This window comes from Sarcophilus harrisii, chromosome 3, assembly GCF_902635505.1.
Source record: "Sarcophilus harrisii chromosome 3, mSarHar1.11, whole genome shotgun sequence".
NCBI lineage: Eukaryota > Metazoa > Chordata > Mammalia > Dasyuromorphia > Dasyuridae > Sarcophilus > Sarcophilus harrisii.
The window spans coordinates 168,606,300-168,633,459 of record NC_045428.1 but is presented as its reverse complement, the minus strand read 5'-3'; the positions used below and the strand labels follow the sequence as shown (position 1 = coordinate 168,633,459).

General features: G+C 34.6%; 1 protein-coding gene across 2 annotated transcripts in view; it reads left to right on the top strand.

Moving 5' to 3' along the window:
- Positions 1 to 27,160, top strand: part of SH3RF3 (SH3 domain containing ring finger 3) — a 566,022-nt gene that overhangs the window by 317,521 nt on the left and 221,341 nt on the right. For both annotated transcript variants that reach the window (XM_031958770.1, XM_031958769.1), the window contains exon 3: positions 15,483 to 15,578. In XM_031958770.1, the coding sequence (XP_031814630.1) occupies positions 15,483 to 15,578 (96 nt within the window). The remainder of the gene's footprint in view (positions 1 to 15,482; positions 15,579 to 27,160) is intronic.

Here is a 27,160-nt window from a genome sequence, read left to right as displayed (position 1 = left end):
CAAATTTTTCTCCCTCCTTCCTTTCACTCTCCCCTTCTAAGACAGCAAGAAATCTGATACAGGTTATACATGTGCAGTCATTCTAAACATATTTGCATACTAATCATGTTGTGAAAGAATAATAAGAAAAAAAAGTAAAAAACACAACCCCTTCCCAAGACAGCAAGAAATCTGATATAGGTTATACATGTGCAGTCATTCTAAACATATTTGCATACTAGTCATGTTGTGAAAGAATAATAAGAAAAAAAAGGAAAAAAACACAAGAAAGAAAAAACAAAAAAGTGAAAATACTATGATTTTATCTGCATTCAGTCTCCATATTTCTTTCTCTGGATGTGATAACATTTTCTATCACAAGTCTTTTAAAATTGTCTTGGATCACTGTATCTCTAAGAAGATCTAAATCTGTTGTAGTTGGTCATCATACAATGTTGCTATTACTGTACACAATGTTTGCTGCTCACTTCACTCAGCATCAGTTCAGATAAGTCTTTTCATATTTAGGGAATAACATTCCCCATCCCATTGAAAGACTTTAAACAAAAGATGGATAATTAATTACTTGGTAGGTGTGTTCTAGAGAATATTCTTCAAAATGTATGCGTGTGTGTGTGTGTGTGTGTGTGTGTATATATATATATATATATATATATATATATATATCATATGTAAAAAACAACTTTTTTTACATTTGTTTTATAAAATTCTGAGGTTCAAATACTCTTTCTCACTCTCCTCTACTCCCTTCTTGGAAGACAAGAACTTGATATAGGTTATACATGTGCAGTCATGTAAAACACATTTGCATATTAGTCATGTTGTGAAAGAAAATTCAGATCATTTAAAAAAAAACCAAGAAAATTAGAAAAAATTAAAATATAATATGCTTCAATTTGCATTCAGATTCCATCAGTTTTTTCTCTGGAGGTGGATAGCATTTTTCATTCTAAGTCCTTTGGAATTGTCTTGAGTAATTGTATTGCTGAAAATAACTAAGTCATTCATGGCTGATGATGGACAATATTGCTGTTACTGTGTACAGTGTTTCTCCTGGTTCTGCTCACTTTGTATTAGTTCCTCTAAGTTTTTCCATGTTTTTCTGAAACTGTCCTGCTCATCATAATACAATAGTATTCCATCACAAGCATATACCACTACTTGTTTAGCCATTTCCCAGTTGATGACCATGTTCCCTGGGGGAGAAGGCGGGGCAGGAGGGGATTTTTATTCATTTAAAGGTTGGATTCCTTACTGTCTAAGGTTTCTTCCAACTCTGAGATTTTGTAATCACAATTCTCCCGAATATGGGAAGAAAAATAATGAGGAGGAGAGGAATTTTGCCAAGCATTAAAGTCTTTTGTGCTCTCCTTCGGGGTGAAATAGAGAAATGTGGGCAAATTTGATAATAAAATTAAATGGATTGAGAACTTTTTGGTGGGCCCAAAGAGTTATCCAGGAAAGGAGGGAAAAGGAATAATATTCTTGCATGACTAATTAAAGTCCTCAGAAAGGTGATGCATAGTGGAGGTATGAAGAATAATGAAGAGTTGGGGGAGGGAAAGGTCAAAAGCGGGAGAATAGAAAGGAGTTCTTGATTCCAAAGAGAAGAAAAAATAGTTCAAAGTAATTGCATATGCAGAATTTAGGGATACTGTCAGGTCAGGACTCAGAGTTATTGAATTAGTTGTGATTTAAAATGAAGTGTGTTCCTGGGGTCCAGACAGAAAAGAAGCTTTTCTTGAGATCTGTTGTTCAATAGAGCTGAGAAAAATAAGTGCTGTCTTGGACTAGGGGTGGAAACAAAGGTGAACCTACAGAAAAAGGATCATCAAATGAGTGAACCAATTTGCAGGATGGAATGGAGTGTCTGGGAGAGAGATTTAAGTTGTGCTTTAAGCCTGTGCCAAACTGTATTGAATAACATGAGACTGAGTGCCGGTAACTTACCTAATTTGTATATAGTTTGGACCTCCAAGATTCCCTTGTCCTGCCATAAAATTTGCCTGTACTTGTAGCAGCTGATCAGGTATGCATATTCTGAGGGCAAACACTGTTTCTTACAGTTATTATATATCCTCCTTAAGCCTAAAAGAGGATTTTGCACATACTACGCACTCAATAAATATTTGTTGAATTAGTGTCCAAGACAAATTCCTCTAGTGAAGGTGTAACTTGAGAAAAAGGAAAGGATGGGAATTCCAGAAGTACAGTCTTTGGAGGAGAAATTCCTCTTATCCCCTGGGTAGTTGTAGCTGAAAGTTACCTAAGCAACAACAAAAAAACACTAGCAGAACTTTGTCTTTGGGGCTGCCTTCAGAGTACTCTCAAGGTACCATTTTTTGTCAAACAGATATTTGCTTGAAATCCTTCATTCTCCAGAAAATCATCTCAAATCCAGGAGAGTCACGACCCTTTTAATGTATTTCACTCAACAATGATTGTGTAATAAATCTATTTTTATTAATAATATAAGAGCATAGCCTTGTGAGAGCTGGGGGTAGGGGGAAAGTGATCAGCTAAAGTGCAGCCAAGGTCCTAGGTCACTTAACTTTTAAGTCCCTGGAAGGCAAAGTCTTGTAACTATATGTTTTACCAACATGATCCCTGTTGTATTGTGGTTACCCAATAAGTATTAAAAGATAGCTACAAAGATGTTTAATGACAGTAAAGTTTATGGGCATCAAGAGCTTAGAGAAATTTGTTTTGGCAAATTAGAGAAGGTGAACTATTCAAGCTATGGAAGTGGTGACCAAAACTGATCATCTTTCCCTGTCCTCATCTAACCCCATCCCCCTCCTCACTACACACATAGTTCTCAACTAATTAAATGTTTGATACTGTGGAAGGTTATTTATTTGTTAAGTATCAGAACATCTTTACAAATTAAAAAAAAAAACAAATTAAGAATGTGCCTTTCAATTGGAGAATGGCTGAACAAGTTATGTTATATTGATATAACGAAATGCTGTTGTGCTATAAGAAATTATGAAGAGATCCAATCAGAGAAAACTGGGAAGACTTATTGAACTAATGCAATGGGGCTGTGAGTAGAACTAGGAAAATTATGTAATAATATAACAATAAAATTGTAAACAAACAACTTTAAAAGGTTTAAGAACTTTGATCAGTGCCATGATAACCACAATTCCATGACTCCTAATGAAATAAGCAACCCATTTCCTCACAGAAAGGTGATAACACACACACACACACACACACACACACACACACACACAATCCCACACCCACCCATTTATATACACTTTACATAAAACACTTTACATAGCTGCTGCAGAAATTAATTTTGCTTGACTGTGTATTTGCTATAGGGGTTGTATTTTTTTCTTTTTTAATATTAAGGAAGGAGTGGCAAGGAAAAAAAGTATGCTGTTGTTAACAAAAAAAAAGTTTAAAAGAAACATACTTAAGCTCTAAGCCTTGACCTCAGGGAATTTACCATTTAGTTGTTTGTGGAGGGACAGGATTTTTAAAAAATGAATAATGTAAGACAATATATAAATGCCAAGTAAGTGTGAGGGACAATAAGGATTGTAAATTTTCAAGAAAAAGAATAGTGCCTGGACTAGGGCATTAGCAGGAACATCAGAAAAAAAAAAAAGAATCTGTGAACAAAGTATGAAGCAAACATCTTGGGGTGTTGCAATATGAAAAAGGAGGTGATGAAGGGTTTGGTTTTATTGCTGCCACTAATTCTGTGACTTTGAACAATTCACTTAATCTCATCTACTTAGAGATGATAACTGAAGATCTGAGAGAATATGAGATTACAAAAAGACAAAATGTAGAAAAATATCCCCCAGAAAAAAACTGGGACTGAACTTTGTTTCCCATTTAGAAGGCAAGAGGAGAGTTACTCAGCAAAGAGTAAGGAATGATTATATATCATACATGCCATTTACACAAGTTAAGTTCTGCAAAGTACATCTCATGATAAAGGTACTCTCCAGATATTGTTTTACAGATGAAAAAGCAGAGGCAAAAGTCAGTTCAAGAGATTTAGCACTTAGTATATGTGCAAAGCATGACGTAGGCAATGGGGAGAGAAAGACAAAAGTGAAAAAAAAATCTCTCTTCAAGGAATATAAATTCTTCTAGGAAAACCAAAACCAAGAAGGGGAAGAATGTGAACATGAATGTGGGGGTAGATCTGGGAAAAGTGGCTCCTTTCATACAGGAGATTGTAACACATGAGCTGAACTACAAAGGATGACAAGGATTCTAAGAGTCAGAGAAAAAGAAGGGAGCATATGTGTCTGCCAAAAGAATGGTTAGTAACCTGTTTTAACTGAAGAAAAATTACATGAAATAAGGCAGTAAAGACTGGGAAAGAGAGGAGTGGCAGATTGCAGTACGCTTTGCCAGGTTAAAAGCTTATATTTTATTCAAGAGGCAATGAAAAACCTTAAGCAGGAAAAGGACATAGTAAGACCTTTGTTTTAGGATTAGCCTTTATGAAATCAAGGCAACCAAGGCCGAAGAACAATGAAAAGCAGGTAGTTTGAGAAGCAGAAACAGCTGGGAAGAGACAAAATAAGAGCTTCTGTGAAAAAGGATGGAAAAATGTAGTTTGTGTTACGACTCAGCAAATCCCCTAGGAAGTTTCTATTCTTGAGTGCCTAAAACTATGATCCCCTCTTCTATTCCACCAAGGACCTAATCAGGGATACTATATTACCAATAGAGACTCCTTTCTGCTCAGTCTTGAACCTGCGAATTAGGTATCTCTGATCAAATGAGAACATGTCAGCTAGATTAGGGCAATTCTAATGACCTCTTATTTTAATAAATGGATTAGATTGAGCATCCCTATTATGTCCACCTATTCTATCCTACCCTTTTCCATGTTTATTAGGTTACTTGGATCTTTTTCAATTCTAGAATTTGAAACTATCTTTTGCTATTCTGCCTAGTATATTTATTTTTCATTAAGATGAGCATATCCCTATAAAGCCCAAAGTTTGAAAGAGTCTAACTGTATATTCAAATTCATTTTATATATATATATATGTATATATATATATATAATGGATATATATGTGTATGTATACATATATGCATGTAACTATGCATGTGTTTGTAAATACACACACATACACATATCCCTTAGAGGAACTCAGAGGAAGCAAGAAAAGATCTGCAGTTATAGGTAAGCCCCTGAAAAATGAAAGGTAATAAATAGTTGTGAAAAGATCTGCTTGCTTATGCCCTTCCTCCCAAACAACTTTGTATGTAACTATTTGTGTGTATTTGTATTTATTCATTTTATATTTATATTGTATGTATTTATACATGTATTTGCGGTCTTCCCATTAGAATATAAATTTGTTAAGCATATGGAATGTTTACTCATATCCCTAAAGTATAGCACAATGCTTAGAACACAATAGGTGCTACATAAATGGACAAACTCACTTTTGTTTTTATATAGAATTGGGGTATATGTATGTGTTTATGCTGACACAGCCCACAAAATCTTCATGTAAATAATTTGGATGCCACTAAAGACAGCTTAACAAACCTTGATCATTTTAAGATACAACTTGGTAAATATCATCTCTCCCATACTAAATGTCTTAGAGAAAAAATGAGTTATCCAACAACTAGAAACTTCAGAGATTTCCTAATGCATTACCAGTTGTCCAATGCTCTAGATAAACCAAACTTAAGAAGTCGATCTGATATCATATATAAAATAGCCACCAGTGGTCCTGAAGTGGTCATGAATAGTAAAAAATCCAGATATGCTTAAGTGCCACTTGCACATTCTATACTCTGTTTTTTCACATTCAGTCAGTTGATTTCCAAGAAACATAAATGAATCAGAGACTAAAAATGATGACTTCAGAAGGCATCTGCGCATCCAGGAGTTTCACCCTCCACCCAAGTCCTCTTTTGTTTAAAGTCTGCTGAATGCCTTAGTGTTGGTTACTGCCTGAAAACCTCCACATTTCCATATTGCTACAGGACCTGCATTCCCGTTATAGATGCTTCACTGTCAGAACGCAAGTCAAAGGCACTTTGCCTCTAAAAAAGAAAAAAAAGAAAGAAAATTCTCTCTTCAAAATCCCACGCCTGCCTTTTGTTGAGAAAATAACATAAAATTGTTCCTCTCATCACCCCCTACCATTCATGGCAAGGTATTTAATGGAGTCATTAACTGCTATTAATGCACCAATACAAAGCAGGCTTAGCTCAGTACTCAAGGCATCCTGTGCTGCAGACTCCAGGGAAGAGAGTGATGGTTGAGGAAGCACAGAGGGTGCCTGGCTATGTTTGGTTTTACCCTCCCCATCTGGACACTGCAAGCTGCCAAAGGAGTTTGGAGAGAGTGTGGCAAACGCCATTCCACAGCAATGGTTCTGGAATCCAGGCTTTTGAGGGCATGAGATGACCCAGTGGCATCAAGGTTGGCTGCCTGGAATGTCCCCAGTAGAAATGGAAAACAGAAACCTGGATATGCAATGGAAATTAAAGTAAAAGGAAAAAAACACGGGATCTTGGGACTAGCAAAGAATAAAAATTACATGCTGAACAGCAAGAGCAAACTTCTGCAGTAATACAGTTCTGATATTTATCTTTGCTTGTTTCCCAAGACATTACTTTGTAGGGCTAACTGGCTGATCTGAGACAGTTATGGGGTAGAAGAGATAAATAGATAGCAATACTACTCCTAACTGGGCCAGAGTCAGAAAAATGTTCATTTAAATTCTGCCTCAAATACTTGCTAAGTGTGAAATCCTGATTAAATAACTTAACCTTTCTGTACCTCAGTTTCTTCATTTGTAAAATAAAGATATTGGAATCAATGACTACTACCAAAGTTCCTGGCGCATAGTAAGTGCCTAATAAATGCTTGTTGACTTGATTTTACATCTAGTTCTAACTTTATGAATGGAGATGTGAAAAATCTGTAATTTGTGTTCATCCCAGTGTGGGGACTCCTCCTACCAATATATCAGAAAACTGTGTAATTTATTAGGCAAGTCCTAGGGAGTTGCCTGAGGTACATACATATTAGCCTAAAGTTATATCCCTAGCAAGTGTCAAAAGTAGGTTTTGAATGCAGATCCCAAGCCCAGTATTCTGACTACTGTGCCACATTAGGTAATATTTACCATTTCTACAGTACTTTCAAATGTAATAAAATTTATTTTCATTGCAAAATTCATTTGGGGAGATTTATATTATAAGACTTTTCTAGGGAAATCCCCTCTTTCTGAAAAGTAAATATATCAGATGGAATATTAAAAGTCTCAGATTCCAATATTGCAATAGACCTAATAACCTAAAGAGCATTGTTCATACAGTGGAAAAGGACAGAACAGAATAAGTGCACATAATAAAGATGCCCATTCTAAGCCATCTATGAGAATCAGAGATTATAATTGCCCTAATCTAGCTGACCTCTTTTCCCTCTATCAGAGACAGCTGATACTCTTATCCAACACTGAGCAAAACCTTATATAAATTAGGGGATTTTATACTTCAAGGTTCAAGGTTAGTGACATAGGAAATCTGACTAGGTCTTTGGTGGAATAGAGTAATCAGAAATGAAAGCTTCATAGGGTCTGGAAAAATAGAGACTGTTTAAAGAAACAAAGATAAGGAGTTAGAGATATATTGCTGATGCTTGTATAAAATCAGCTTTTGAGCCATCAAGTAATTATCCCAGATTTAGGGACAAGAGAAGAAAAATGAATTTTGTAATTATTTTGGGATGGTAGATTTTTATCGTCCCCTGAGAAGCACTTTATAGGGGATAGAGAACTAGACTTTGAGTCTGGAGAATTAAGTTCTGTTGAGTTATACCCCCCCCTCTCACCCAGTGAAGTATATGTCCATTATGTCAATGAGGAAATGAAATTTAGGTCAAGTGAATCTCCTATGGTCACATAATTGGGGGTTGGGGGAAACTTCAAGCTACATGTTGATGTTCATTCAAATACTCTAAATTCTCAGTTCTTTCAGCCATCCAGTTCCCATAAGTTATTTCTCCAATCTATTTTAGTTGTACACAGATATGTTCTACTCTAAATTTTGCCATTACTCACACGTGTTCTGTCTATGTTTATCATCTCCAAATTTATTTATCTAATCATAATCTTTCATCATTCTTTATTTACTAATGCCTACTACATCTAACTTTGTCCTCCATCCTTACTCTGACTTCTAAGTTCTTTCCTAGGCAATAGCCTAGGAAAGATTCATATACTGATCCATATACCCCTGTCTCAAATTATTGGTATCTTGAATGTCTCTTATCCTATAGCAATGACTTCTTGCCATATCATAACTCTGGGTTTCTTCTAACATCCACTTCTTTCTATTTCCACTGAATTACAGATCTTTATTTCCTGTAAAGTTAGAAAAGAGCATTAAATGTGCTGATTAGATCCATATCACATAATCTCATCTGGATCTTAACTATAGCAAGATAATCCTTTTGCATTTTCTTAATTGATTCACACAACTGATTCACAGAACTTTTACAAACCTTTTTACTCCTTTTCAAGTCTCCCATGATACCCCATTCCTTACCCTCCCAGCTGAGCTTGTTGGGGTTCAGTCATTTAAATCTTCTCTGACTCTTTTAAGACCCCATTTGAGGATTTTTTGGCAATCCTGGCGTAGTTTGCCTTTTCCTTTTCCAGGTCATTTTACAGATGAGAAACTGAGGCAATCAGAGTGAAGTGACTTGCCCAGGATCACATCTAGTAAAGTGTCTGAGATTGGATTTGAATTCAGGAAGAAGATTCTTCCTAACTCCAGACCTAGCACTCTCCACTGTGCTAACTGAAAACTTTCCTCAAACTTCATTGAAAATATTGAGGACCTTCTTCTCTCATCTTTTTCCTATAATCACATCACTGAAAGATCTTTCCCCATTGCTTCATCCTTCAGTTCTATTTCTGATGAAGAGATATTCCTTCTTCTTCTCAAGGCCAACCTTTCTACATACTCCCCAAATCCTTCCTCTCAAGTCTCCTCTACAAGTTGCAGATACTGTTATCCCCATTCTTCTCTATCTCCAATCTCTCCAGATCCATTCACTCCCTGCTACTTTATGCATATGATTATGGTAGCTAACTATCTCAGTGGATAGGGTGCTGGGACTGGAATCAGGAAAACTTCAGTTCAAATGTGGCCTCAGAAACTTACTAGCTGTGTGAACTTGGGCAAGTCACGTAACCTCGTCAATTTTAGTTTCATCAAATGTAAAATCAGGATTATAATTAGCATCGATCTCACTGAGTTGTTGTAAAGAGCAAGCAAGATATTTGTCTTAGAATAGTGCTTGGCAACGTGCTCTTTTCAACAATGAGGTGATTCAAAGCAATTCCAATAGACTTGGGATGGAAAGAGCCATCCTCATCCAGAGAGAGAACTATGGATACAGGATGTGAATCAAAACATAGTAGGTTCACCTTTTTTGTTATTGTTGTTTGCTTATTTTTTTTATGGTTTTTTCCCTTATGATCTGATTTTTCTTGTACAACCTGATGAATATGGAAATATTTTTAGAAGAATTGTACATGTTTAACCTATATTAGCTTGCTTGCTGTCTTGGGAAGAAAGGGGAGGGGAAGGGAAAAAAATTTGGAACACAAGGTTTTGCAAAAGTAAATGTTGAAAATTATCTTTGCATATATTTAGAAAAATAATATAGTTAATAAGTGATTATTTACTTCTTCCCTCTCTGTATCCTTTAAACCTTTACTTTACCTGATCATTCTCACTATTATCCTAAGAATCTCCTCCCTTTCTTGGCTGAATTCCTTGAGAAAACCATCTACATTAGGGATCTCCAATTCCTTTGTTCTTTCTGCCTTCTAAACCCTCTGTAGTCTAGCTTCTAATCTCATCAATTCATCTTAAACTATTCTCTTCAGAGTAATCAATGACCTCTTATTGTCAAATCTAATGAAGTTTTCTCAATCATCATCTTTTTTTGATCTAACACCTGTGACATTGTAGTTCAATAAGATTTCCTCTAAGTTTCTATAGCACTGCTTCCATCTAATTCTCATGTATCTAATTTAATGGTCCTTTCTCAGTGTCCTCTGCTGGATCTTCATCTACTTCATAATACTGTATTCTAAGCGCTCTTTTCTTCTCTTTCTATAATATTTCATTTGGAAATTCCATCAGCTTTCATAGTTTAAATATCATTTCCATTCAGCTAGATGGCACAGTGGATAGAGCACTGGTCCTGGAGTTCAGAGAACTTAAGTTCAAATATGGCCTCAAGAGAAGTCACTTAACTATTTGCCCCAGTTTCCTCATCTATAAAATGAGCTGAAAAAAGAAAGTATGTTTGCCAAGAAAACTCCAAATAGGGTTACACAGAGTCAGAAACAATTCAAACAACTCAACAACAATAAATCTTTCTCTGCTTTATGGTCCCATACCACCAATTCTCTTTCAGAGATGGCAAACTGAATGGCCCATAAGCATCTCAAAATCAAATGTCTATAGGAAAAATAATTTTCTTTCCCTCAAAACATTCCCCTCTTCCTAACTTTCAAAGGCTCTACTATCATCTAGTGACCAAAACTTGCAAGCTTGGTACTTTCCTCAATTTGTCTACTTCCCTATGAATCCTCCTCTGAGATTATCTACCATCCAATCAATACATATTATATATATATATATGTATATACATACATATACATAGCATATGTCCATAGGTATTAACATGTGAGCTCATTCAATTGTAAGCTTCCTGAGGACAAGGACAGTGTATCTTGCCTTTCTTTTGTACCCTTAGCAATTAGCCTAGGATCTGCCACATAGGGATTACTTGATAAATGCTTGTTAATTCATGAACTCCTAACAGTCATTTTATATGCCAATAGATTCAGTTCTATTGCATGGCCTCAGCCTGGACCACTAAGTCTTCCCCACTAGTTGGAAAACAATGGTCTATCTTTCATCTTAAAATGAGGAGTCAAAAGGTTATGCTAATAGCCTCAAAAGTCTATATTCCTATTATATATTTTATTAAGTGCCCATCACATGACTATTACAAAACAGTAAACTGGGTGGAATTATAAGAAAATGAAATCTTCCCTGCCCTCAAGGATTTTATGGTCAGAATTGGAATATAGGAAAGTAGGTAATGGTACTACTTATAAAAAATAATAATTAACATATATTTAGTATAATATATAATAATATGTAATCAGGGCAGCAAGGTGACACAGTGGATAGAGTGATGAGCTTGGATTCAGGAAAATGTATTTTCATGAGTTCAAATCTAACTTCAGGCACTTTATAACTATGTGAACCTGGGTAAGTCACTTAACCTTGTTTGCCTCAGTTTCCTCATCTGTAAAATAAGAGAAGAAAATGGCAAACTACTCTAGTAACTTTGAAAAAAACAAAAAAAAAAACTAAAATCAAAAAGCCCTTAAATGAAATCATGAAGAATCAGATATGACTGAACAACACATATTTAATAGAGTTTTAAGATTTCTAAAATGGTTTACATTTATTATTTCATTTGCTTCTTGTAAAAGCCCTGTGAGGTAGGTGCTATTATCTTTCCATTTCACAGATTAAGAAACTGAGGTGACAAAGGATAAATGAAGTGGACAGTATAACACAGCTTTAAGTTTTTCAGGCAGGATGCAATCTTCTGTCTTCCTGTCTCCAAGCCTGACATTTCAGTCACCATGCCATGATGATGAAATTGAATTGACATGACATATTTGTCATACTGCCACAAGTAAGAATGCTTTATTTTACATGGTTTCACAGGATGAAAATAGAACCATAAAATTACAAATGCTCTGTTGATGGTTTCCAACTTAATCCTGTATAAAGCTTACTCACATATAGTTCTTGATATATCGTCTCTCCCACTAAACTGCAAACCTCTTGAGAGTAATCTTTGGCTTTTCTTTGTATCTCCAGTGCTACCTGGCACATAATAGATACTTAATAATTTTTTATTTACTAGATCATTGAGGGAGGTTGATTTTGCATCAATATTTGTTAAATATTTGTAGGGTTAGTCATTGTCCTAGGTAATGTATCCACAATTCCATCTATAACTTTTCCTTTTTCTAAATTAAATATCACTATTTCTTTAAGATATGATATCCAAAATAGTAAATTAGTCTCTTAAAATGTGGTCAAAAAGCAACACAATATAGTAGATGTAGTGTGACCCGTGCATCATTCAAAGAGAATATTAATTTTCCTTGGTTGGAATAATGTATAGTAATAGATAACTAATGCCATCTAATAACTCATTGGTTTTTTAAAATAAACTACATTAAAATGTTTGCTCATATTAAATGTGTAATTACTTATAAATACAGTTCTATTTCACATGAGGAAATGGATTCTTGCACACGATTAATATGAGAGGAGGTCTTGAAGAATGTGCCACAAAGCTTTGCCATTAATCTGTCTTTATGTAAGATGAATATTGCTTTGATCTTGTCCCTTTCTCTTCTGAAGTGAAAAAAGCCACAATTCAGTCTTATCAGTTCATAAAAAAAAGATTCAAAGCTAAGAAAAAACATAGACTTTCATTCTAGAAGGCAGTTAAGTTCTTTTTTTTCCATTTTAATTTTTTACTTAAATCAAAGCTAAATTTTCTTATCATAATGTCTTGCTATTGCTATTGGTCTGATCCATAAAAGAGTACTAAAGATTAAGTAATGTCTTAAGTAATTAAGTAATGTCTGCCTATTTCAGTCTCTATGGCTCCCTCTGGTTGTAATTAAGAGCAAAAGGCCACGGTTCCCAAAGGTTTTCAATGTCTTTGTGTTATGGGGTTAGGGAGGCAAATAAATAAGAGGAATTCACTGGACCTGCTTCAGTGATCATCTGTATGTAACTGAAGCCAATGTTCTTGTTTCTGTTCTAATGTTTATCAACAAGGCCATTCCTAGTATTGGGGATCATGTTTTTTCTTGTGCTTTTTCTCTGCCTTAGTATGTGTCTGTCCCTCTCTCTGTGTGTCTTTTTTTTCTCTTCCTCTTTTTCCCTGTCTCCTCTGTCCTTCATTCCCCTCTTTTCTTCTCTCCTTTCTTTTTCTTAACTTTTTTCCATTCTCTTTGCCCCCTCTGCCCCCATTGGCTTTTGCCACCTTTTTCTTTTTTCTTCCATTTAACTCTCCGTATCTGCCCTTTCTGTCACTCTGTCCTAGAGAAATGCACAAAAACATTCTCTTTCTGTCTCTCTCTTACTCTCCTCCTCTCAACCCTCCTAGAAAAAAAATCATTAGCATCTATCTTGCAAGAAAATGCTAATTGGCAAACACTGGTCTTTGACTAGAGATTTAACAGTATATAAAAAGGTAAGATATGTATTCTTTATAGCACCCTATTATAGAACATTTTGGAGCCTGTAACATCCATTAAAGGGGGAGAAAGCTTACTAAAATCAAGACTTCATTTCACTGTGTTTATTTTCAAAAAGGAAGAGTTGAGATGGAAGAATAGAAGAATATTATGATACTTCCTTTTTTACTTGCCTCTTAAGAGAGTTAAGCAGAAACCAGAGGATTTCAAAATGACAAACCATGAAAAAAAATGATAAACCATGTTCTGATCTCCATCATCCCCACAGCAATCCATAGGCGAGCTTCTCCTTGTCTTTCCTTTCCTGACAGGCATGTCGAGGTGTTCAGGCAGTTCCCCTTGCATCTCTGATTGTTTTGCCAGGCCCTGGATGGCTGCCCAAGAGTTTTGAACCCTAGAGATCAACTTCAGTTGAGACAGCCCCTCTGGCATTACACTTGTCCTCTGCTGCAGATATTTCTGACTAATGGTGTATAGTTCTGGCCTTCTGTGCAGACAGCTGTTGATGTGTTCTTTGGGGGGCAGGGTGTTGAAAGGGCCTCCTGCCAAATAATTTATCTCCCAATGGCCCTGCCACAGTAGTGCCTGAAATCCTCACTTTACTTACTCCTTTCAGTTAAAGTATTTAGAGAATGATATTTTCCCAATGGCATAGATATTAGAAAATTTAGTTGTATTAAAATGCAGGGATTATTCTGGGAGGTTTATCAGCCACTGACACTTTAGCTCTTTTTAGTTTATCAGAGTGGATAATAATGTATTAATATGAGTGGCCTATAAAAGGGGTAAATTTTCAAAAGAGAGAAAGTTTATTGCATGACCTTTAGGTGTAAACCTGGTTTGGGTGACATAATGGGGTGATGGGTAGTTAGGAAAAGTACTTAAGGAAAGGAGGATGGCAACATGACAAAGATAAACTGCCTACTTGGCCACTGCTTTTTAAATCTGGCTGCTGGGTATGTTAATGCAATAACAAATATGTTTAGGTTCCTACTACGTGCCATATCTTTTGTTAGGTGCAAGGGATGCAGAAAAGGAGGAAGGAAAGAAATGAGGGAAGGAGAAAGGGAGGGAGGGAGGAAGTGACGAAGGCTCTGTTTTTAAGGAATTTACATTCTATTGAAGCAGAAAAAAATATACATATCATTCAATCAACTAGCATTTAATAAGTGCCTTTAATGTGCCAAAAACTGTGATAGGTTTGAAGAATACAAGAATATAGAATAAATATTTATAGAAATAAATCAAATGATAGCAGTAGCATCTTAAGAATTAGGGAAGGCATCATGTATCTGTTTCTCCTTACATTAGTTCCTATTGTATTTCTCTACTTTTTTTTGTTTTGTCTTTATCTTTCTCTTTCTGTCAACTCCTTTTTTTTTCTCTCCACTCATTTAACACCTGCTTCCTGTCTGCCCCTTTGCAATGACCTAGCCTCTGTGACCATGAAAGCCCTCTCTCTTCTGTTCAAAATGAAATCTTGAATATGTGATATAGGTGGCAGTCCTTCTGTTCAAACCGTCTTCTTTAATTCTGTTTTCCAGCCTCCTGTGAAAGGCTCATAGGCTCATCTTTCCTCTTTGTCTCATACCTCTTAATTTTTCTCTCCATCTGTTTCCACTTTGTTCATTTTGAATTTGATTTTGTTCCTTTCTCTAAAGAACTCTTGGGTTATTCAATATATTTTGTACGAATGACTCTAAACAAAGGGTGTCGAATCAGATTGTTTTCTTCTTTGTTTGAAGCTAGAGACTTAAAATGCTTTATGCTTAGTTGATTACTTTTTTAGAGTGGGAAAAAAAGTTTTCAATTCATAGAATTTAAACAGGGACCTGATTCCAAACACTGACTTACCCGCATCATGATACATCATAATATATGTCTTCCTGTTTGAAATCTCAGAACAATGAACACGTGAAAAGGATTGTCAGCAGTTAGATAGGCATGTAAACTTTAAGTTGTTAAGGATTTTTTTTTCCTTCTAAGTTTCATGTAATTACTGAATGATAGTACAAAGTCTGATTTTAGATTGAATAAAACTAACCCATCTTTTCTTTTTTTTTTTTTTTTTTTTTTTCGTATGTCCATCTGTGTGTATCTCCCTATGAATGCATATATCTGTTTGGATCCTGTGTGTCTTAGGACGAAATCTTGACTGTAATCAGGAGAGTCGATGATAACTGGGCAGAAGGAATGCTGGGAGATAAGATTGGAATTTTCCCTCTCCTCTACGTGGAGGTAAGGTCATTGTCTTTGAGCAGGGCTTCCTTGTTTGCCAATGTAGTTTGTCTAACTAGAAATAGGGGCAATTGGATCTTGATGTTCCATTTCCTAAGATGTCCTTTTCCTATTTAGGAATAGCATAAAATCTGATAATTACTGCATATGAATTTAGTCCAAGGCTCTTAGTAATCCTAGGGATGTCCCCTTTGCCAGTTTAGAATGAATTTAGAGCAGTTTTGCTACAAATCATCTTTTGACATTTGGGAAATGAGAACAGGATGGGTGTTCAGTATACTCTTCAGTGAAGCTCAGGTGACTCAACTGGATTTGTGCCCTTTTCCCCCAGGGTTTTCACTGATGTTACTGTACTTCTCTAGATCAGGGAGGACAGTCTTGACAGTATTTTTTTTTTTAATGTAGAAGCACTACTTTCCACTGATTCTTCAAAAAGATTTGAATTTCTTGTTGCTGAGCTCAAAGGGAATATTTCTTAGGCTGCCTGTAAATCTTGCCCAGTTCTATGGATTTGGAGGCTCCATGGGAGAATCTGAGGTTTATGAAAGTGATTAGCAAATTGGCAGTTACTGAGGTGACCTTTCATATAATTTCCTGTCTGTTCCATGGGAATGTATCCCAAATCTCTAGTTTCCTAGTGGATAAATTGGTTAAATGTTGCTGAATGGGAAATACATTGGGAATTGGGAATTGTGGATATGTTCTATAAATAACTACAGTTCAGGTTGTGTTTAAAAAAGAAAGGCTATATTTTGATCATCTATAGATTTGGACTATCTTGATCTACTGGTTCTCTCTCTTTTTTTCATCTTGTAATCAACTGAGGGAATATTATATTATGCCACATTGTTTCTCAAATATAGCCTTTAATCTGTTTCAATTATCCCCACTATCAGAGCCACACATATATGCATCTGTTTAGTTACTCCATTGTCCCACCAATATCCCACCCCCTCCCTATACTTATTTCTTAGCTTTCCTTTTAGCATTAAAGTATTGATCATTTTTTTTTTGAGCTAGCATTTATATAATGTCTTAGGGTTTTGCAAAATGCTTTGTGTATCTTATCTCAGTTAGGCTTCATAAAGATCCTAGTCCTATTATTATCTCCATTTTACAGATAAGGGAACTGTGGCAGGCAGAGGCTATATGGCTTGCTTGTGGTCATAAAGGTAGTAAGTGTCTGCGGTAGAATTTGAACTCTGGTCTTCTTGATTCCATAACCAAACATATTGTACTATTGGTCCAATACTTAAAGTCTTTGAAGCAATAGTGGAAGAAATTTTTTTTAACTATCAAATAGAGAAGTCTTTATTTCTTTTTTTAAAATAAAAATAGCTTTTTATTTTTCAAAATACATATAAAGATAGTTTTAAACATTCAATATTGCAAAACTTTGCATTCCAAATTTTTTACCTTCCCCAGACAAGTAATTTAAGATAGGTTAAACATATGCAATTCTTCTAAACATATTCCCACATTTATCATGCTGCACAAGAAAAATCAAATCAAAAGGGAAAAAATGAGAAAGGAAAAAAAAAGCAAATAAACAACCATCACCACCATAAAAATGGTGAAAATACTATTCTGTGATTCACATTCAGTCTCCATGGTTCTTCCTCTGGATGCTAATGGCTCTCTCCATCACAAATCTATTGGAATTGCATTGAATCACTTTGTTATTGAAAATAGTCTAGTTCATCACAGCTAATCATTAAATAATCTTTTATTGCTGTGTACACTCACCGCACTTAGCATCAGTTCACATAAGTCTCTCCAGGTTTTTCTGAAGTTAGCCTGTTCATCATTTCTTATACAACGATAATATTCCATTACATCCATATACCATAATTTATTCAGTTATTCCCCAACTGTTGAGTATTCACTCAGATTTTTATTTCTTGCCACTACAAAAAGAGCTGCTACAAATTAGATCCACCATAGAGGAAATCTAAAGTGGCAGATTTCAAACTTGCTTCCTCAGGTCTCAAATCCCTGCAATTTTCTTCCTCTCTTCACTAAAAAGGAGTTTGGAACTTTGCTTTTCTTGTTCCTCATTTCCCTCACCACTCCTTAGGCTCCTAACCCCACTGCTTCTCAGTTACTTGACCCAGAAGTAAGGAAATCTAGGTTCTCCAGAAGCATACTGTGCACATTTCACAAATGCCACATCCTCTCAATGTTGAAGTTTCTCCATTTGCACAACAAGAAAAAACTTTTTGTGACTTTTCCTCCCTTAACTAAGCTATCATTCTACTCACAATTATTTCAGGTCATTTTCATTTCCCAGATCAGGGTAGGGGCCTAAAGGCCAAATCAATATTTCTGTTGTCATTCCTTCACACTGCTTACTAATCCAGAATGTTGTAGAGAGAATTCTGTGACGGTGTGGGTTAGATTTAGTAATTCTTAAAGTCATTCTCAATTCTGAAATTCAGAGGGATTCAATCAAATAGTTACTCTCTCTGAAAGAAATATCAAGGAAGTCTTTTTTGGTCTTTTTTTAAAGTACAGCTTCTCACCTAACATCTCATGAATCCATTCACAAGATCTTGTCACTCTGCCAAGCACCACATTATGATGAGTTTTCTTTCCCCTCTGTCCACAAGGGCTTCCTCAGTGTGATGGGAGAGCCTGATGCTACACATCCAAGTTCAGCCAGAGTTCCGTTTGTCTTCAGGAACAGCTGATGAGTTCAACTCAGAGTTGTTCTGTAGAAGCACCAGGTAGCTTTTCTGCCCTTGCCTTCAATTTTAGTCTTCACCTATTTCCTTAGTACTTTCCTCAGATGTTGTATTAGAAGGGATTTTGGAGTCTTATGAAGCTTTGTGGTATAGAGATATGTCTTGAATAGTATTTTATAAGTAACAGTCTAAGAAAATAACATAAATACTGATTAAAACATTCTACCCCACTGGCACACACCTCAACTTATAAGGACTTTTGAAGCCAAATAGGCTAACACAGCTCCTTCCTTCTCAGAGAGAAAAACAAACTAATAAAGAAATATATATATGTGTATATATATATATATATACACACACATATATATATGTATATACAAATATAAAGCCTTATATAATATACAGATATAATTATACTATATATGTATATAGGCATGCATTTGTATATGTATGTGTTCATATATGGTGTGCCATATATGTAAATATGTAAAATAAATATATATCTTACACATATACATATGGGTGTAATATCTGTCAGTATATTAATATAATCAACATATATCTACATAGTAGATATGTTAATATCTGCATAGTAATCATAACCTATTCATATTATATATTATATTATATTCTCATTACATAGAAGCTCAATTTTTTACTCTAGTGAAAAGATAATGTTAACAACACTGATGATGACATGTGTATATCTATACACATGTATAGATATACACACTATGCCATATATATAAATATCTATAGATACATTTATTCTCAAGAAATCCATCTATCTAAACAATTCTAGAATCAACATGCAGAGGAAGGAGCTGTGCAAAATGCAATCCATTTTTCTTTTTGTTGTTTGTTTATGCTATTCAAATGAAAATGGAAATGGAAACCTCCCTTCCTGAGCAGAGGGTTGGATATCTCCTAGCAATGAGTTATTGTCAGCCATGGAAGTCCCATCTTCTCAAGATTTTCCACTGCATGATAGATTGACAAGTTTCAGTAAGAATCTTGTTGGAAGCTATATTTTCTGCACACTTCTTAAAGTGGGATATGGCAATATTAACTTTGTAAAATTATTACATGGAAGTTCTAATTTTTGTTTTGATAAAAAGATGGTGGCGATGATGATGCTAATACTAATGATGACAACAGACCTTTATATATGATTTTAAGATTTGCAAAATGTTTTGCAATCCCTATCTCACCAAACTTCAAAACCTCTGTGAGGCAAAGACTATAGTTATAGATATTGACATTTTACAAATACAAAAATTGAAACTGCCTTCCTCAAAAAAATTATTTTACTTGGTCATGATCATGATCAGTTAGCCATGAAGTATCACAGATGAGATTTGGATGCATCTCTAGAACAAAATAAAACAAGAGCATGATGATTGCAAATTGAGACATGTATTGTGTCTTTACTGGGTGAGGAAAAATAGAATTTCATGAAAGGAAATTTCCATAAGAGAAATCCAGAGCCTTTTCTTCAAAAAATTTTCCTTCAGGGAGAAGAAAGAAATCTTACAGAAACAAGAATATTGGGTAGGCTGCTTTCTTTGGGCTCCATATCCAAAAAATGGAATCTTGTGCTTGTAGATGTATACAATGTTGACATGCCATGAAACTCCTTAAAAATAATTTCTTATAAATATCTGACTGAATAGGAGAATAGACAAGTCAATTAATATCAGATCAGTCTTTCTTTTAAATCTGAATATTCATAGTAATATCTGGCTTTTCCCCCTTAGACCTTTTTGCATTAATCCTGATGGGTCACTGATGCCCCAGAAAGCTTTTCTTGGTCCTTCTACATCTACTATCTTCCCAGTTATTATTTCCATTCCCTTTTGCGTTTCTTATTTCACAAAGTTTTTGATTTTTTCTTGCTTACCAAATGTTTTAAACCCTTAGTCCTTTCTCCCTCTACCAGTAATTCATAAGCCCTACCTCCAAATGGCTCTGATCAGACTCCCAACCTGTGAAAAACCTAATTAGCCCTTATTGTGTTCTATCTGATAATGTGACCCCTTTTGAAAGAATTCACCCTGTTTTTTTGTCTCTAACCTTTGTGGTAGTAGAACACTTTGTAATCATTTTTATATGTTTCAGTATATATTTATTCTAATTGGAATAAAACTCAAAGATAAAAAGTACATTATAAAATCATATCCCTCTAATAATTCCAGGACTTGCAATGCTGTTTAAAGCACATAAAATGTGATATTTTTAACATTTCATTAGCAAATAATGTATTAAACTTCTTCATCCATAGGTTGATGTGATGAGTTCCCATACAAAGAGAGTTAAGCAGACATCATCACTGTATCCTAGCAACTTAAATTCTAAAACTATAATTTTAACATACAGGTAAAGGGCATGAAAATTCACTTCATTTTCTTTTTAAATAGGGCTAATATGATTTTTCTTAATGCTATCCAAAAAGGAAGTAAGATGAATTTACATTAACATGGTTGATGGAAAAGCAGGGTGGAGTAGTGGTTAAAGCACTGATTGAGGCTGGTCTCATACCTCAGATTTGGAATTAGAATAGAAGGAACCACTCATAGGGCATTTAAAGTTTAAAAGGAGAGGTTTATGTAGCCATAGCAAGGAAAGGGTATTAAGCATGGAAACAGCATTGATGCAATCGAATGTAACATTGCTACCTCTATGTTGGTCATGCTGGCTCATTGATCAGAAATAATCCCTGACTCTTCATAGAATAACTTTTGGATTTTCTCCACCAGGAAGCCAACTCAGTAACAGGAGTTTTAGTCCTCTGAGCTAATTGAGTCTAAAGAATGATATATTTAGTCTTGTGTAATTTACCAAGAAAAAAAGATAAACTGAAGTAAGTTTCTTTGAGCAATATATCATTTATTAACAGGGAAATGCAATCTGATAATAAAAGGGCCAATGACTTGCCTCCATTGATGTCAATGACCCTGAATGGAAGATGCAACCCATTTTTGTAAGCATAGAACATAATAAAAATTATAATATTGATTTGAGGATTAGCAACAACATGAGGTTAAGGAATAATGATTGATTACATTAAAGAAAGTGGGTGTAACTCATACATGGGATGAAGACTACCCCTCCTTAAGGAAGGTTTTTGTGAATTGACTGGTCCTAGCCATATCCCATAGTCACTGTTAGGAACTTAAGTATATCAATGAACTGGTACCTGGTAGATTAGATAAAATGGTCTTATCTTAATCTTTGTAGATTAGATAAAACCATCTTTTTAATTGCTAAAGGTGAGAGGTCTCACAAAGAAACCTTGTAGGAAATGCTGAGAAAATATTTTATGAGAGTACTGAGAACAGACTTTTTCTTTAACTAGCAGTGATTGTGGGGAAACTTTTGGTATCTAATTTCAGAGAGAGATTGAACTTTTGTACCTATGATCTTCTTTTAGAGTTAGAGAAAAGACTTTGTAACCTAGAATACAGACTATATCACTTATAGAGTAAAATCAAATATAAAATACAGAATCAAGAATTAACTATACTTTTCATTTTAAAAATATCCTTGTCCTGTGTAACAGAAATTTTGGTTTTTTGGTTTTTGGTTTTGGCTTTTTTGGTTTTTGTTTTTATTTTTTAGCACAAGGGCCAGTCTTGATATAAGGAATACCCAATATATATTGACTGTGTCATCATGAATAAATTATTTAATCCCTAAATTTCCCAGATAGCTTTGAGACTGTAAATTTTAAATAAATTATGGACATACATCAGTAGAGAGAGTTTTTCTATCAAGATTTTCTAAATAAAATACCAGCAAGGGGATTACAACAATATATCACAAAGGCCATATACTGTAACCAGGAGGGGTTTTTAACTAGAAATGTAAATTAATGCAATTCTGAGACATCACCTCACACCTCTTAGATTAGCTAGTATAACAGAAAGGGAAAATGACAAATACTAGACAGGATGTGGGAAAATAGATACAATGCCTGCTGGTGGAGTAACAATTTGGAACTATGCCCAAAGGACAATAAAATTGTGTATTATCTTTGAACCAGCTAGTCTTTTTGTGGTGACAAAGAATTGGAAATCGAGAAGAAGCCCATCAGTTATGAAACCACAAACAAGTTGTGGTATATGATTATTTTGAAATTCTTCCATATGTAGGAAGATTTGTATGAATTGATGCAAAGTGAAGGGATAAGGAAAACATTGTATACAGAAACAGCAATATTATAACAGTGGTTAATTGGGAAAGACAGCTATTCTGAGACAATGATCCAAGACAGTTCCAAATGACTTGTGAATAAAAATATCTACATTCAGAGAGAGAACTGATGAATACTTGAGTGCCACTTGAAGTATCCTCTTTTCAGTGATTTTAGTTTTTGCAATATGGCTAATATGGAAATGTCTTGCCTGACTTGAATATATAATTAACATAATATAATCTGCCATCTCAATCAATGGTGAAAGATCAACAGAGAGAAAGAAAATCTGGAACTCAAAATTTTAAAAAATAAATCAAAGTATACTTGTTTTTAAAAATTTCCCATGTGGATGAAATAATTATATATAAGCCATCTATGTATATATATGTACAGATGTTGTATATACATACATAGACATGGAAGTATACATATATAGAGATAGATAATTTGGAGAAATGTCAATATACATACTTTGTTTTAATTATCCCAAAACATTTGACATAATTTCATTATATCTTCATATATATAGTGGAAAAAATTATGATAGTTTCAGAAAACTTGAAGCAGACTATTAACATCAGAAAGAAAAAAAGTTGAATTAATAGAACCAGGGGACTGATGGTGAATGTTTAACATCCAGCTCTCCAAGGTGGAAATATTCTTATGAAATTAACATTTCCCTATCACTTTAAGTCTAGATAATCAACAAACTAACAACAAAACAAAGGCCTGGTTTATAGCATTTTCTCATTTCTCTCTTTCATTCTTTATTCCAAATCCTTCCTTCTGAGACCAAACTAAAAAAAAAAATTTCTTCTACATAATATTTTTCAATATGTGATATAATAGCTATATTTCTAACCTCTCCTTTATACATTACCTCCTGCTAAATCTTTTTTCTTCAATCTATATCTTCTCCTACCCCTCCACAGTTTCTTCAACAGATATTTTTATGAAAAGTCTTTACTAGCCTAATTAACCCTCTTTTTGATATACTCCTACCTTATTAAGAATATTGAAAAGTACAGACCTAAAAATAAAACCTTTGAGATATTCCAAAAGAGATCTCTTTCCAAAATGATGGTAATCTTTCTTTTTGGATCTGATTTTCCAACTACTTAGTTGCAAATGCCCATAACCCATCATCCATCCCATATTTCTTCATTTTTTTCTGCAAGAATATTTTGATAAAGTTTGTCAAATGCCTTGCTGAAATAACAGCAATATCAATAACCACTTTCATGTATATAACACTTGATGTACTTTCTTCTTGGCATGTTCTATCTGTGCAATCTACCAGACTTGCAATGCTATCAAAAAGGAATTGAGATTCTTTAAGAATTCATGTTGGCTGTTAGTGAACTAGCTTTCTAATTGCTCACAAACCATTCCTTCAATTATACAACTAAGAATTTTGTCAGAAACCAAAGTCACACTTACCAGCCTATAGTTTAAAGAATCCAATTCATTCACTTTTCTTTTTTTAAAAAGAATTGGCTTATTTGATCATTTCTAACTCACCACACATCTTTTATCCTACATAATATTTCAGTGGTCATTGATATTAGTAAAGCAACCACATCCACAAAAGACAAGGTCTCCCTACCTCATCCAGGCAGGAAATGTAGCAGTCATTCATGGGCCCAGTCCCACTACCGGTCACATCTGGGGCTTTGACCTCCTCTGCTTCTGATCTGGACTAATTATCCTCTTTGGCAGCCTGGTGGGATTCTGCTCCCCAGGAGCTCACCATTGGTGTCAGATTTAATTCAGGCATTTAATTAGTTTAACCGACTGCATCTCAGAAGTCTCTAGTTCAAGTTATCCACCAATCTTATCCTCTTTGTTTACAGGAACAATATATATGGACCAACATATCTGCCCTTATGAATTCTTTTAGGAAGGTAGCATATAATTATTCCAGGTTTAGGACAACTAAGTATCCTATTATGCATGTTCTCATTTATCATAATCATTTTTTGTTCATTCCTTATGTGTCTGAAGCTAATTTTTCTTGATATGCTTAATAGGGTGCCTGGTGCATGGTAGGACTTGATAAATACTTGTTGACTTTTTAAGAGAGGGAAAAAAGACAAAATAATAATTGAGCAGTTTTGTGTTCTCTTATCTATTATCTTTATACCATCTATCCACCCTGAGCACTGATCTTCTTTTGTCTTGTTTTATCCCCACTGTATCTTTAAAACCTCTTTCAATTGTCCTTAACATTCATTATAAGTTTTGTCTTGCTCTCTGCTTTAAAATTACAAAGATTAGTCTTACAGAACTTTACCATTTTTAAAAATTTATTTTCATTTATCTGCTCTTGTTTCCATATACTTAAAATCTGAGTAGCTCAAATAGTTCCTTTTGCATTGACATCATTTTTTTCTCCTATGATTTTCCCACAAATATTCTGCATTATGCTTTTCCTAAGACATTTCTCCCAGAAGAACTCATCTTAATCTTCAATGTTACTCCATCATCCTTTTTTTTTTTTAATAGTGTGTACTGTCAAGCAAAAAAAGGGTCTCAAATTTTATTTCCATGATAAGTTGGAACCCAGAAAGTATTACCACTTGGAAGAATTCCTTAGAGAACTTTATCCCTGAAGTTGTATCTTTGGCTACAGAATAAGTAGCTTCACATAGTGATGACTCTGATAGATGGGGAATCTTCAAGAGCTGTTAGAGCCATTGGGTGGGTAGAGGTGGAGAACTGATATGTGGGTTCAGTGCTCATAATTACTTATTTTCATTAAGCTCCTTAATTTACTTTGTTTCCCTATTTTGTGTATTTGTGTTTGGACTTCTGACATCAGGATTATTCTTATTGTCCTTCTGGAATACTGGTTCCTGTGACTTCTAATACTTTTCTCACACTTGTGACTTTGTCACATCTGGCTTAATGGATACTAGCTAACTAGCTAGCTAGCTAGAAAAGTAGATAGGTAAATAGGAAGGTAGGTATAAATGGTTTTCTCCCTCTTTCATTTTCATTTTAAAATTTTACTAATTAGATCTACACATTTCTGATTTATTTAACATACATTTTTAAAGCACCTATTATCTTACAAGCATAGTCCCAAACACTGAGGAACACAAAGACAAAAAGAAAACAAATCCTGCCCTCAAGGAACTTATGTTTTACAATGAGAGAGACAGAAACAGAGGGAGACAGAAAAAGGAAACAAATAACATGTACACAATTATGTAAAAACAAAGTCTATATTAAAAGTAATTTCTGTGAATGTAAACTGCTTGCATTTTTGTTTTTCTTCCTGGGTTATTTCTACCTTCTGAATCCAATTCTTCCTGTGCAACAAGAGAACTGTTTAGTTCTGCACACATATATTGTATCTAGGATATACTGCGACATATTTAACATATATAGGACTGCTTGCCATCTAGGGGAGGGGGTGGAGGGAGAGGGGAAAAATCGGAACAGAAGTGAGTGCAAGGGATAATGTTGTAAAAAATTACCCTGGCATGGGTTCTGTCAATAAAAAGTTATTATAAAAAAATGAAAAAAAAATAAAAGAGAAAAAAAGAAATATCTATTGAAAAAAAAAAAAAGTAATTTCCAGGCAGGTAGGTGGCACAGTGAATAGAGGATCATCCCTGAAGTCAGGAGGATCTGAGTTCAAATCTGGCACTTAATACTTCCTAGCTATATGACCCTGGGCAAGTCACTTAACCCCAAATGTCTCAGGAAAAAAAAGTTAAAGTTAATAATTGGGGGTGGGGTGGGTGGGGAAAGAGATCAGAAAAAGCTCTCTGTATTTAGGAGATGGGTTCTTAATGTGTTGTAAAAGAAAGGAGGGAGTGTTTGGACCAGAAGGGATGAGGGCTGGATTCCAAATTCTAAGCAAATATATTTTTACTGGCCTTCTTTAGATAGTATTCATCCCTGGAAAAGAATCTGCTCTTCCTGTAGCTTGAGCCCTGGCCCAAAATATTAAATTCTTTTCTTTAAAACACTCTTTTAAGCCAGTTAGTAACCATACTATAGTTACTGCTATAATATTATCTAACAAAGTGGTGTGGCTTCTTTTCCGGGGGTGGGGAGGGGGGGGAAGGAAGCTAGTTAAATCTTATATTATATTACTGGAAACAAAATTTATAGGATAAGGAAAGTAAGAGTACCATCATAATTCTGTATTAAACCACATCTTCTGGACTATATATATATATATATATATATATATATATACTTGACTGCTTTTTAAGAATTACATTTGATAAATAGAGTCTATCCAGAGAACAATCAAGATGGTGAAGGGTGTAGAAACCAGTGTATGATGAATGATTTGTCTTGAAAAGTTTTTGCTATCTTCATATTTCTTAAAAACTTAAAACTTGTATCTGAAAATTAGATTGATTCTATGTATGATAAAAGACCAGTGTGGGCTGAAGTTCTGAGGATGCAAATTAACTTTTATATAAATAATTTTCTAACGGTAAAAACAGTCCAAAATTTGGAAGAGTTGTTTTGGGAAATAGGTCCTCCTAACTTTAGGACCAGCGCTCTATTCACTGTGCCATCTAATTTCCACCAAACTCTAAATTTCTCTCTATATATAATATTCATACTTTCCCTTTCTCTATTCATGCTTAGTTTTTCTATGACCTCCACTTAGTAACTTATGAACTGGCTTCTGACCAGAATTACAGCTTTATCAATACAGTCTTATCAGAAAAGTA